This window comes from Sander lucioperca, chromosome 17 (assembly GCF_008315115.2).
Source record: "Sander lucioperca isolate FBNREF2018 chromosome 17, SLUC_FBN_1.2, whole genome shotgun sequence".
In the NCBI taxonomy this organism is placed as follows: domain Eukaryota; kingdom Metazoa; phylum Chordata; class Actinopteri; order Perciformes; family Percidae; genus Sander; species Sander lucioperca.
This window is the reverse complement of record NC_050189.1, coordinates 16,930,657-16,945,170: the sequence shown is the minus strand read 5'-3', so window position 1 is coordinate 16,945,170 and position 14,514 is coordinate 16,930,657. Positions and strand designations below refer to the sequence as shown.

At 41.8% G+C, this 14,514-nt stretch overlaps 1 protein-coding gene across 2 annotated transcripts in view; it reads left to right on the top strand.

Annotated features, from left to right (window-relative positions):
- The window catches only part of LOC116065060 (zinc finger protein 239-like), a 48,126-nt gene that overhangs the window by 18,375 nt on the left and 15,237 nt on the right, over nt 1-14,514 (top strand). The window contains exons 3-5 of one of the 2 annotated variants that reach the window (XM_035993927.1): nt 2,894-2,968; nt 11,799-12,418; nt 12,503-12,904. In XM_035993927.1, coding sequence (XP_035849820.1) covers nt 2,894-2,968; nt 11,799-12,418; nt 12,503-12,746 — 939 coding nt within the window. In that variant the 3' untranslated portion in view covers nt 12,747-12,904. Of the gene's footprint in view, nt 1-2,893; nt 2,969-11,798; nt 12,905-14,514 lie in introns of both variants that reach the window. The other variant, XM_035993926.1, reaches the window with a different exon arrangement.

Here is a 14,514-nt window from a genome sequence, read left to right as displayed (position 1 = left end):
ATACACCTATGTTATAACACTTACTGCTGTAGTACCACTTTATACACCTATGTTATAACACTTACTGCAGTAGTACCACTTTATACACCTATGTTATAACACTTACTGCTGTAGTACCACTTTATACACCTATGTTACAACACTTACTGCAGTAGTACCACTTTATACACCTATGTTATAACACTTACTGCAGTAGTACCACTTTATACACCTATGTTACAACACTTACTGCAGTAGTACCACTTTATACACCTATGTTATAACACTTACTGCAGTAGTACCACTTTATACACCTATGTTAAAACACTTACTGCTGTAGTACCACTTTATACACCTATGTTATAACACTTACTGCTGTAGTACCACTTTATACACCTATGTTATAACCCTTACTGCAGTAGTACCACTTTATACACCTATGTTATAACACTTACTGCTGTAGTACCACTTTATACACCTATGTTATAACACTTACTGCAGTAGTACCACTTTATACACCTATGTTACAACACTTACTGCTGTAGTACCACTTTATACACCTATGTTATAACACTTACTGCAGTAGTACCACTTTATACACCTATGTTACAACACTTACTGCAGTAGTACCACTTTATACACCTATGTTAAAACACTTACTGCAGTAGTACCACTTTATACACCTATGTTAAAACACTTACTGCAGTAGTACCACTTTATACACCTATGTTACAACACTTACTGCAGTAGTACCACTTTATACACCTATGTTATAACTCTTACTGCAGTAGTACCACTTTATACACCTATGTTACAACACTTACTGCAGTAGTACCATTTTATACACCTATGTTAAAACACTTACTGCAGTAGTACCACTTTATACACCTATGTTACAACACTTACTGCAGTAGTACCACTTTATACACCTATGTTATAACTCTTACTGCAGTAGTACCACTTTATACACCTATGTTACAACACTTACTGCAGTAGTACCACTTTATACACCTATGTTATAACACTTACTGCAGTAGTACCACTTTATACACCTATGTTACAACACTTACTGCTGTAGTACCACTTTATACACCTATGTTATAACACTTACTGCAGTAGTACCACTTTATACACCTATGTTACAACACTTACTGCAGTAGTACCACTTTATACACCTATGTTAAAACACTTACTGCAGTAGTACCACTTTATACACCTATGTTAAAACACTTACTGCAGTAGTACCACTTTATACACCTATGTTACAACACTTACTGCAGTAGTACCACTTTATACACCTATGTTATAACTCTTACTGCAGTAGTACCACTTTATACACCTATGTTATAACTCTTACTGCAGTAGTACCACTTTATACACCTATGTTACAACACTTACTGCAGTAGTACCACTTTATACACCTATGTTATAACACTTACTGCAGTAGTACCACTTTATACACCTATGTTACAACACTTACTGCAGTAGTACCACTTTATACACCTATGTTAAAACACTTACTGGAAACGACGAGCGGGATGAGCGTGACGAACGCCACACATGGCAGCTGATTGGACGAACGCGTCACATGGTTCTTGCTGCTCCCGAATTTCAAAACAGACTCTAATGGCGTCTCGTTCTGAACACAATCTCATATTTTACGAAAAAAGTTCAGCGAAACATGTTTCTGAAAACATTTTGAAGAGAGAAATAGGCCGTGCAGCTGCTGAATCTGTCTTCATTTCAGATCAACAAAGGTCAGTTTAAAAGATTTTCATCAGATTTTGAGAGGCGCTGAGCCGACCGCTCCTCAGGTGGAGTGCCTGGATGTATTAAGAGAACGGTGGAGTGGAGTGTGGTGCTGCTGCTGCAGGTCACGTCACGTGTATGAATGGCAAGTGGGAGAGATAAGAAAGGCTGCCCGGAGTTGGAGGATGCGCCAGCGTCGTATATGGTCTGGTGTGTGGGAATATTTTTATATATAATATGATGAAGTATATTTCTGGAGTGTTATACGTGATACGAACCGAACCGTGGGTTTTGTGAACCGTACCACCCCTATAAATTAGGCCTGTCAATCGATTTAAAATAGACAAAAAGACAGTTGGTGACATTAAAGAACAGCTCGTTTATTGCTAAGGCCAATGACTGGTAACACTTTTTAATAAGGGTCCATTAAAAGCATGAATTAATGAATGTAGTACTTGATGTACTATCAGTAATTTACAAGGATTAATAGTATCTCATGCATGACTTAATGCAGGAACAATACCTTAATTAATGCATCAATTAAGGTATTTAAATCATGATTTCTCATTTATTGATGTTCATGTCTTCTTCAAAATACTGATCAGTCACAGCAGTGTTCGTATATTCTGAGGAATTATAGTTGTGTAATCATGATAAACGAAACATTACTTCTTCATGTTTGTGCCCCTTAAAATAAAGTGCTGACCTGGTCCATCTTTAACATTGATAAATAAGATATGACTAATGGTGGCATCAAAATTAAATGTATTCAGAATTAAAGGAGTGGGTTGGCAAAATTATAATAAAGGTCACTAGATTTACACAAAATTACAGTATCCTGCAGATGCATTTTATAGGTTCTATTCACAACAATTAAGGCAGTTAAACATTAATGCCTGGAGACAAGATCAGTCAAGTAGGCTTGTTAATGTCTTCACACACGTTCCTAAATTAGACGCCTAAATAGACAGAATGGCTGACTTTATTTGCGGGTTCCCAAAGATGATTGTTGCATATGCCACCATAATGTTTACCTGTTTTATCATAAAAAATGAGTTGAGAGTTGATTGTTGTTGAGTTTTGACAGCAGGTATTATATATATATATATATATATATATATATATATATATATATAGCAGGTATTGATGATTGTTTGTCCTTCAGGGGGTCGTTCCTGATGAAGAAGCAGGACCAGTCAGCGAGGAAGATCATGAGGTTCCTGAGACGCTGCAGACACAGGTAACACACACACACACACACACACACACACACAGAAAGACAACTTCTTAATGTCTGCACATACTTTCCAAAATTAGATGCCTAAATAGACAGAATAGCTGACTTTATTTGCGGCGTCCCAAAGATGATTGTTGCATATGCCGAAGGCTAAAAACACATCTCTTCCGACCTCAGATAAAGGAAAGTTTTACTTATTTAAAGCTAATATATTTGCACTTACTACTTGTTGTCTGGAGTTTGCACCTCCAGGGTTGAACACACTTATTTGTAAGTCGGATAAAAGCGTCAGCTAAATGACATGTATTGCCACCATTAATCATATTCTATGTATTCAAGTTCCAGATGGAGCAGGTCAGCACTTTATCTGAAGGGCCACAAGCATGATGAAGTAATGAAGAAATACTGTTTAGCTAATCATGATTACAACACTACAATTCAGTTTATTGAGCCTGTCACTTTAACTACAGATTTACCGATGAAGAAGACATGACCATCATTAATAAATCAGACATCATAATGATGATTGAAACATCTTAATTGATACATCATTAGAGCCCAAACACGAACGTGCCAGGGCTGAGAGTGCAGGGAACCTGTTGTTTTCTCAAGGAATCACAATTTTGAGAGTCTTAGGATATATGTAAACTCACCAAAATTGGTACACATGTAAGACCTGTCGAAAATATGTATATATATAAGATGTGTAGTGATTGGCCGTGGCCAGCGTCCTCCATAGCACCCCCCTAATGCATCCCATGGTGCAGATAAAGTTCCTTTTGATATTTACAAATTTTGGTGGGAACATTTTTCTTATCTTGAGGAACATAAATCCTGTTTTGGGATTTTTGTTTTCGTACAACAGGAGGTCAGCTGTCATGGATTTAGATTTTTTTTCATGTGACGAACGCGTTTGAGGATGTTAAGATGAAGGAAAACTCAATACCATGTTGCAAATAGTATACTTTAATTTGATAGTGCACTTAGGCTTGCGTGTGGCATTGTGGCTTCATAGCACCCCCTAATTAGTTTTAGCCGTTGACCGCATTTGTCTGCCTATGGTCCCCCAGTGGCTAGAAATGGTGATAGGTGTAAACCGAGCCCTGGGTATCCTGCTCTGCCTTTGAGAAAATGAAAGCTCAGATGGACCGATCTGGAATCTTCTCTTTATGAGGTCATAAGGGGAAAGGTTACCCCCCCTTTCTCTGCTTTGCCCGCCCAGAGAATTTGGCCCACCCATGAGAGAGAGAGAGACATCATGGCTTTCAAACAAGCAAGGTGGCAGTTGGTCAAGGCTACACCCCTCCATCTTGCCCCCCCCTCTCTCCTCCTCAATAGCATTTAAAGCTACAGACACAGAAATGGCACATCCTAAGGAACGCTCATTGTGGGACTGGCTCTAGTGGCTGGAATTCTGCACCAAGGCTGAATTTCGGGAAAGAGACTTCAGATACAGTATTAGAGGACCACTAAGGTCTATATAAAGAGACTTCAGATACAGTATTAGAGGACCACTAAGGTCTATATAAAGAGACTTCAGATACAGTATTAGAGGACCACTAAAGTCTATATAAAAGAGACTTCAGATACAGTATTAGGGACCACTAAGGTCTATATAAAAGAGACTTCAGATACAGTATTAGGGGACCACTAAGGTCTATATAAAAAAGACTTTTATATAGGCCTTTATCCACTTTGTGGATAAGACTTCAGATGCTCCTGGTACTGGAGGGTTTGTTAACCTATCAACAGTAGCAAACAAAGCACGTGAATTATTATTGTTTTTGGCGATAATGTCCGAGAAGAAGGACCGCCTTGCATTCCTCAGTTCCAAATTATAAGTGCGAAGTCTCTCTTTATAGGTGTTGTAGTGGACCTGGAGAATAGTTTTTCGCCACCTGCGTTCTGCGTTTCGACACTCTCTTCTTTCTGTTCTTACCAGTATGGCATTTCTCCATGGAGATCTTTTCTTATCAGAGACAGTTTTTACCTTAATGGGAGCAATGGCATCAATAACATTTGTAATTTTACAATTGAAATTGTCTACAAGCTCAGTGACTGAGACCCCTCAGTCACATGCTGAGTCAGTCCATAGTTCTCAAAAACACAACACAGTTCTTTGGTCCCTCTATCCTGGGGGTTGTCAACATGAATGTTGAAATCACCAGCAATAACTACACAGTCAAAGTTAATACAGATTATAGACAGCAGTCCACTAAAGTCGTCAAAGAAGGATGCACAGTGTTTAGGTGGCCTGTAGATAATTAGAAATATAGGTTGAGGGGAGGACCTTAGCTGAAGAGCCACATATTCAAAAGAAGCAAAGTTTCCATAAGCTATTTGAGTACATTGGAACGAGTCGTTAAACAAAATGGCGACTCCACCTCCTTTCTTATTAACTCTATTCTCACTCATAAAACTGAAGTTAGGGGGAGCTGACTCAATGAGAACAGCATCACTGTTATTATGGTCTAACCAGGTTTCAGTTAAAAACATAAAATCAAGATTGTGTTTAATAATAAAATCATTGATTAAAAATGATTCACCCGCCAAAGACCTGACGTTTAGTAAGGCTAATGTTAGTGTGTTAAAATAATTATCTGTCTCGTTTTTTGGGACAGGCTGTGGCTGACGAGGAATGGATGCTAAATTTGCTAAGTTGGCAGTTAAGTGCTTCTTTTTCTTACTTAGCGGAGTCACCATTCTTTTTCTATTACCTATCACAACATAGATTGACGAAGAATTGAATACACAGGGCCCAGGCTTGTCCTGGAAAGAGTCCTGAGTGCCACTAGGCATGCAGCCTGGGCCCTGCACATATCAGTTAAAGCTTGTTTCATTCTGTACACAAGCATACTTATCAATCTGTTGAGAAGGAGTTAGCTGCCGTCCTGGAGGGGGCAGAGGTGCCTGGCGTTTTACTTACTGCTGCTTACTGCAGTGGTTGAGTCCAAACAGGGTCAGCTTGATGCTGGAGGCGAGTGATGGGAGAAGGAAGTGGGGTAAACTTGATTCCAGCATCTACCAGCTGCTCCATCCGGTCAGTGAACCCCAACATGTGGCAGGGGGAAACAGGGGAAAGGGTGAGTGGGGAGAGCGTTTAGGGAGCTGATTGTGTTCAGCAGAATCATAAAGTCACGATTCAGCACTTCAGACTGTTGCTTTACAACATCATGTGACCCTATATGCAGTATAATGTTTTTCACAGTTGGGTGTGCTGCCATGATATCCGGGATTCTTTGGGCTAAGTCAGACACCATGTCTTTGGGAAAACAGAGAATTTTGGTGTTTTTACTGCTTTTTATGTTTTTTACAGCAGAGTCACCCACAATCAGAGTTTGGTGCCCAGTCGTTAGCTTTCCCTGTAGCTTTTTACTTTTTGAATTGCTCTCAGTCCTTACCCTGCTGTGTGATGATGAGGCGCAAACCAGGTCATGTCCAGGGTCCTGCAGCAGAGGAGCAAATCTGTTATCCAGTTGCGCACTCAGTTGTTGGGGAGGCATTTTGTTGCTAATTCTCCCTTTTGCATATTAGGGGATCACTAAGGCCTATATAAAAGAGACTTCAGATACAGTATTAGGGGATCACTAAGGTCTATATAAAAGAGACTTCAGATACAGTATTAGGGGACCACTAAGGTCTATATAAAAAAGACTTCAGATACAGTATTAGGGGACCACTGAGGTCTATATAAAAGCATCCAAAGAGCACCATGTCATGGGACCTTTTAATATTGGCTTATCAACTTTAAAAACAGTTTACTGTTAATTTTAACTATTATAAGATTCATATTTTGTCGCTTTGGATAAAAGTGTCTGCTAAATACAATAACCATAATCCTTCCCAAAAGCTACAATAAAACTGAGCAGTATACAGTATGCCCTGGAAAAGAGCAACAGTACAAGAGTGGTTGTCAGCACTTGGGGAACACGGAGGTTGGGTTTAGGAAAAGAAGAACGGAGAAAGGAAACGGAAAAATAAAAAGGAATTCTGGACTGGAAAAGAAATGTTTTTATTATTTTTGACAAAATCCACAACTCAGTGACTCCCTTCCACTGCCCTTACGACTTATCTTTTCTTTAAACTAGTACTGTTTTTACATTTCTGAGTTGGAGACGTGTTTCCCCAGCTTCACATGCTGCTTCCTGTCAGACAGGAAGTCAGTGATCCACCTGCAGGTGGAGTCAGGCACACCAAGCTGGGAGAGTTTCACCTGGAGCAGAGCCGGGATGATGGTGTTGAAGGCAGAGCTGATATCCACAAACAGGATCCTGGCGTAGGTTCCTGCGGAGTCCAGGTGCCGGAGGATGTAGTGTAGGGCCAGGATGACTCCATCGTCTACAGACCTATTGGTTCTGTAGGTAAACTGCAGGGGGTCCAGGAGGGGGTCGGTGATGGCTTTCAGGTGTGAAAGCACAAGGCGCTCAAAGGACTTCATAACCACAGAGGTCAGGGCGACGGGTCTGAAGTCATTAAGTCCTGTGGTCCTTGGTTTCTTGGGAACAGGGATAATTGTTGAGGACTTGATGCAGGCTGGCATGTGGCATGTCTCCAGTGAGGTGTTAAAAATGTCTGTGAGCACTGGAGACAGCTGGTCAGCGCAGTGCTTCAAGCTGGATGGGGAGACAGCATCCGGTCTAGAAGCTTTCCTGGGCTTCTGTCTCCTGAACAGATTGTTGACGTCTTCCTCATTGATGGAGAGAGTCGTCACTGAGGTGGGTGGGGAGGTGGAGGGGGGGACCTTTAAGGTGGGGGAGGTGGAGGTGATGCACTGTAGCTGGAGCTGTTGGGAGGTGTCGCGGGGGATGGAATCAGGGAAGACCCTTTGTTGGGAGGTGTTGAGGGGGATGGTTACAGGACTGTCCCATTGTCTATCACAGCGACAGTAAAACTCATTAAGGTCGTTGGCTAGGTGTCGGTCGTTGGTGGAGTGGGAGACTTTGTGCTTGTAGCTGGTGATCTGTTTGAGCCCTCTCCAGACAGAAGCAGAGTCGTTTGCTGAGAACTGGTTTTGGAGTTTCTCAGAGTACCGTTGTTTAGCCTCTTTCACCGCCTTGCAAAACTTGTACTTTGCTTCTTTAAATCTGTCTTTGTCCCCACTCCTGAACGCCTCTGCCTTATCCAACCTTAGCCTTCCGAGTGTGGCTGTGAACCAGGGTTTGTCATTGTTGAAACTCACCCTGGTGCTTGATGGAATACAACAGTCCTCACAGAAGCTGATGTATGACGTCACAGCCTCTGTGTACTCATCCAGACTGTTGGTAGCAGTCCTGAACACATCCCAGTCAGTACAATCCAAACACGACTGGAGATCCTCCACAGCCTCACTGGTCCACTTCCTTCATGTCCTCACTACAGGTTTGCAGAGCTTTAGTTCTGCCTGTAGGCGGGGATCAGGTGGACCATGACGTGGTCAGAGTGCCCCAGTGCAGCACGGGGGACGGCGTGATAAGCATCCCTGACTGTGGTGTAACAGTGATCCAGAATGTTCTCCTCTCTGGTCGGGCATTTAATTTGTTGTCTGTATTTAGGTAGTACATGAGTGAGGTTCCCTTTATTAAAGTCACCAAGGACAATAACTAGGGAGTCCGGGTTGGTCCGCTCCACACACAGTATCTGGTCGGCGAGCATGCGCTGCGCGTCCTGCACGTTGGCCTGCGGTGGGATGTAAACACCGACCAGAATGAATGAATGGAACTCACGGGGTGAATAAAAAGGCTTACAGTTTATGGTGAAATACTCCAGGTCAGGAGAACAATACTGCTGGGTCACTGTCACGTCGTTGCACCAACCGCTGTTGATGTAGAAACAGATTCCTCCACCTTTAGTTTTGCCGGAGAGGTCCGTGTCTCTGTCCGCTCTGTAGAGTTGGAAGCCTGCCAGCTGCAGCGCAGAGTCCGGTATTAGTCCACAGAGCCACGTCTCCGTGAAGCACAAAACAGCAGATGAAGAAAAGTCCCTGTTTCCCCCCAACAGCAGTTGTAATTCTTCCAATTTGTTGGGCAGTGAACGCACGTTAGAGAGAAATATGCCGTGCGTATGTGCGTAATCCTCGCTGGCGGAGACGCACCAGCGCACCGGCCCATTTCCCTCTCCTCCGGCGCCTCGCTGCGTGAGCAAAGGTGAGCGCACCTTTGACTAGAATGTCCAAAATTTCCAGTGTAGGGAGAAGAAAAGTAGGAAATCAGGCGTTGTTTCCCTGATGTTCAAGAGCTCTTCTCTGGAGAAAGAGATCCGGGTACCATCGCAAAAAACAAAGTTAAAACACAAAACAAAACAACGCGCACAGACACACTGTTGTGTTTGTCAGACACACTGCGGCGCCATCTTAGATCAAATCCGGTCTGTGCCATCTTAAGATGTTGAAGATGAAAAGTTGTTAAAAGAAAAAATGTACGTATTTTAATGGTTTTGGGAATAGGCCCACAAAAATGGCTCGCTAGCGCCCCCTACAAAGTAAAAACAAATTGAGCCCCTGCAGTGCGTTTAACGTAGACTCACGAAACTTGGTACACATATGTAACATGTCAAGATGTACAAAAAAAGTCATTGAAGCCATACCCTAAACCCAACAGGAAGTCCGCCATTTTGATTTCAAAGTTCGAAATTAGTGCGATTTTGGCCATTTCCACATGTCGTACTTTAACGAACTCCTCCTAGAGATTTCATCCGATCAACTTCAAATTCGGTCGGTGCCATCTTAAGACGTTAAAGATGAAAAGTTGTTAAAAGAAAAACTTTTCGACATAGGGCGTGGCCGTGGCGGCGCGGCCATTTTGTGCGTTTCGCCATCAAAACAGGAAGTGGGTGTAACTCGAGTGTACATTGTCCGATTGGCTCGAAACTTTTCAGGATTCATAAGAGTCCAACCCTGAGGACAAATAAAGGCCGATATTTACTTAAAGTCATAGCGCCCCCTAGTGGCAACAGGAAGTAGGCCTAAAAGTCAAGGTGCTATACTTTAACGAACTCCTCCTAGAGATTTCATCCAATGGACTTTAAACACCTTAAAGATGAAAAATTATTAAAAGAAAAACTTTTCGTCTGACGGTGTGGGCGTGGCGGCCATTTTGAGTGTTTACCGATGAACAAATAAATTGTTGTAACTTGAGTGTACGTTGTCGTGTCTGCCCAAAATTTGTCACGATTGACAAGAGTCCAGGCCTGAGGACACCTACAGGCCATATTTGACTTTTGGTCATAGCGCCCCCCGCTGGCAACAGGAAATTAGCCTTATATGACAAACATCATCTGATTTACATGAAACTTAGAATGTGTGGTCTACATGTGATACTGTGCCGCCCCCTATACTTTAACCACGCCCACTTACTCAGGCCACGCCCCCTTTCATAACATTTGAACCGTTTAAGGTAGAGTCTTGTGTGAGGTGTCATTGAACTCAGCAGAGAGTTTGTTTGTCATTGGTCATGGTTTGGCCCGCCCCCTATGTTTAAGCCACGCCCCCTTTTATAACTGGTGACCCATTTAAGGTAGAGTCTTGTGTGAGGTATCATTGAACACAGTAGAGGCTTCCTTTTTCATTGGTCATGGTTTGGCCCACCACCCAAGATATAGCCACGCCCCCTTTCACAGCTAATGAACTGTAAAACGTAGGGTCTTGTGTGAGGTATCATTGAACTCAGCAGGGAGTTCCCTTTTCATTGCTGACGATTTGCAATGTCTGAGTGCCGCGCAAATGCACAGTCGCAAGGAGCGGCGTCCGCCAGTAACCCCGATGCGCGCAGAGGCGCGAGGGCCTGTCCATCGCTACTTGCAGCTTTAATTATAATTGTAATCGGTGCATCTTTAGTGTTTTCTGTTGGAGATTGTAAGTCCTTTTGTGTTGGACTTTAGGCTTTTACCCAAAAAAATGCATTGATCCTTTTAGGAACAAAAAAACAACAACTATGTGGTTGTTGTGGTTGTCTTTTTGTGCTAGACAAAATGTCTTAAACAACCTTTCACCTTTCTTGGATACTATATCCTGGATGACTGAGAACCTTTACATACATCAAAGCTATTTTTTAATCAATCATGATCACGACATATGCGCCTGTGTTTGTCAGTGGCATCAATGATCCTCAGCAGTTTTATTTCAGTGCACAGCAGAAAGCTCTGCTTCAGAAATGCTTGAGGAAATGTAGCTTGTGTGGACAATACCATATTACTTGCTCAATAAAAGAGGTAAGCTTCTGAAAAGCTGTTTGATTCAGAAAACAGTGACGCTATTGAGAAGTCGTTTCGTTACTGCCCAACACTGCTGGCAATACAAGTTGGATTTAGCAAAAACAACATCCTAAAAAAAAGGTCAATGATCAACTGGTGCTCCTCATTGCTAATGCCTATCAGGGACAATGGTTCCAACTGACTTTACAGCCCTCAACTCTGACTAGCAGTTCACAAAATATACAGAAAAACTCTTACTGGAGTAGAGCTAGTCCAGCAAAATAAAGACAACCTAATAACCACTACAGATACCAGTGCAAGTTAAAAATCTGTGGGAAACACTCCCACAAAGAAAATGTTACATTTACCAGCACTAACAATCTCGGATGATCCCCCATTTGTTACCGCCTGGCTAAAGGCTGGCAACAAAAAGTGAGGCCACACATATATTAATCAAAAGTTGTTTATTAATCACAAACTAACCAACACTGGATCTTACATTTCTCCATAAAGGGGATGTTGGCAGATCATTGCCATCATCAGAAAGGTAATGCATCAGTCAAACTATGTTCCACAGACATGCTCTAAATGTTGTTACTAGTTTAAGATAAGTCGCTACAGCATGGCACCTCACTAACTCACTGTCTGTTTTTCTGTCTGTTAATAGAAACAGAGAGGAATAGGAGTCAAACGTCACCACTGTCAGAACTGTGACAAATCCTTCAAAACTTCAACCTCTTTAAAGATTCATCAGAGAGTTCACACTGGAGAGAAACCTTACAGCTGTGATCAGTGTGGGGCAGCTTTCACATTAAGGAGTCACTTAAAAAGACATCAACGCATTCATACTGGAGAAAAACCTTACAGCTGTGCTCAATGTGGGGCAGCTTTCACACAACAGAGTACCCTAAAATGTCATCAACGCATTCACACTGGAGAGAAACCTTACAGCTGTGATCAATGTGGGGCAGCTTTCACACTAAGGAGTCACCTAAAAAGACATCAACGCATTCATACTGGAGAGAAACCTTACAGCTGTGATCAATGTGGCGCAGCTTTCACACACCAGAGTAACCTACAAAGCCATCAACGCATTCACACAGGAGAGAAGCCGTACTGGTGTGAACAATGTGGGGACATTTTTTCTCGTGTTGATGCCCTTAAATCTCACCAGCGCATTCACACTGGCGAGAAGCCGTACTGGTGTGAACAATGTGGGAAAACGTTTTCTCGTGGTGATACCCTTAAATCTCACCAGCGCATTCACACTGGAGAGAAGCCGTACTGGTGTGAACAATGTGGGGACATTTTTTCTCGTGCTGATGCCCTTAAATCTCACCAGCGCATTCACACTGGAGAAAAGCCGTACAGCTGTGGACAATGTGGGACAACGTTTTCTCGTGGTGAAACCCTTAAATCTCACCAGCTCATTCACACTGGAGAGAAGCCGCACTGGTGTGGACAATGTGGGAAAACGTTTTCTCGTGGTGATACCCTTAAATCTCACCAGCGCATTCACACTGGAGAAAAGCCGTACTGGTGTGAACAATGTGGGAAAACATTTTCTCAGAGTGGTAGCCTTAAAAGACACCAGCACATCCACACTGCCTCGTAGTGAACATGTTTCAGAGCCAAGCTGTTTCCTCCTGCCTCCTCCTCATGCCCTGATAGCTGTGTTGTTATATTCTGATCTTCTCTCCACATTGAAGGCTGACCAGCAGTAACTTTATCTTCTGAACAGCATGTATGTTATCCTGGCTACGACTCCATATTACGTTACCCAACTTTATTTTTTTCATTTTCCATCTGTGTGTGTGTGTGTGTGTGTGTGTGTGTGTGTCTGGAACGCAGAGAAAGAGGGCCCATGAGTAAACTGCATGAGAGGGGTTATTATTGCACGTTAATATGAATAATAGCAAACATGCAAATACATTCATTGAGCACGGAATAGGTTTTTGTTTGCTCAAATGAAATTATTCTTTTCGAGTGTTAATTTCTGTTCATAATGTAATGTGCTTGCAAAATATACTTCTCTGTTCTCAAAACATACAGTTACTCGCTCAGGAATGAAGCACATAAATAACAGTCACATTAAAACAGCTGGTTCGATTCAGGGGGAAGTTTAAGAGCTGAAGAAGGCTGTGGAATTTGGTCACATTTTGGGGACTTTGTTGAATAGGTAAGCTCTAAATAATCTGCAGAGTATCACTGCAAAACACAGATGTGTATCGTTACATGGATGTATAATAAATAGCTCTGATGTAGTAAACTTGTATTGCCATGTTGATGAAGTAGCTAAGGTTAATAGCTTGCTTCATTTATTTAGTTTGTTTTAGCTTTAGTGTAAAGGCCTTTACACACGAGTCGGTTCTTTTTCATGTGATTAATTTCCACGTCAATATATTTTGTCAAACTGTTGTTTTTGTTACGAATTCTTTCACAAAGAATGTTAATTTGTTTCCGATGTTATGTTTCTGAACTTTCGCCACAAAAATAAAGACATCAACCAATCACGTTGTGTAGTTTACTGAGGCAAACTTTATTAATTCTTTCAATCTTGACAAGGGCAGCGTTTACCAGAGATTCTCTTTCCGTCCATATTATTATTAGTGATGTCAGTAACAAGTTTTATATTATTATTATTAGTGATGTCAGTAACAGGTTTTATATTATTATTATTAGTGATGTCAGTAACAGGTTTTATATTATTATTATTAGTGATGTCAGTAACAGGTTTGATATTATTATTAGTGATGTCAGTAACAGGTTTGATATTATTAGGTGTTAACTCTTTATACATTTAACAAATAGACATGTAGTAGTAAACATTCAGTAGAAAAATCGTAATATAGACACTGTACAATAGAGACAACAGTATACATTTAGGCACATATCAACATAATATACAAAAATACAACATAATATTAAGACAAGTACACATGGAGTGGGATGTAAAGTGCAAAAAGTAATAGCGCAAAGTAGTGTGCAAGATGCATATTGGAATCATAATTATGTAATGTGTAGAGAAGTGGGTGAGTGGCCAAAGTGGGGATGACCCCACTTATTCACAGTTCAGTAGGTTGATAGCAGTGGGAAAGAAGCTGTTGTTATGCTTGGTTGTTTTTGTGCACAGGGATCTGTAGCCCCTGTCAAAGGGGAGGAGGTTAAAGAGAGTGTGTGCTGGATGTGTGGGGTCTTTGGTGATGTTCTCTGCCCGCCCCAAACCAAATGGTGATGGATGTGCATAGGTTGGATTCAATGGCAGCAGTGTAGAAGATGGTCAACAGCTCTTGTGGCAGGCCATGTTTCTGCAGTTGCCATAGGAAGTACATCCTCTGCTGAGCCTTTTTAAGGATGGCATCCTACTTCAGATCCTGGGAAAT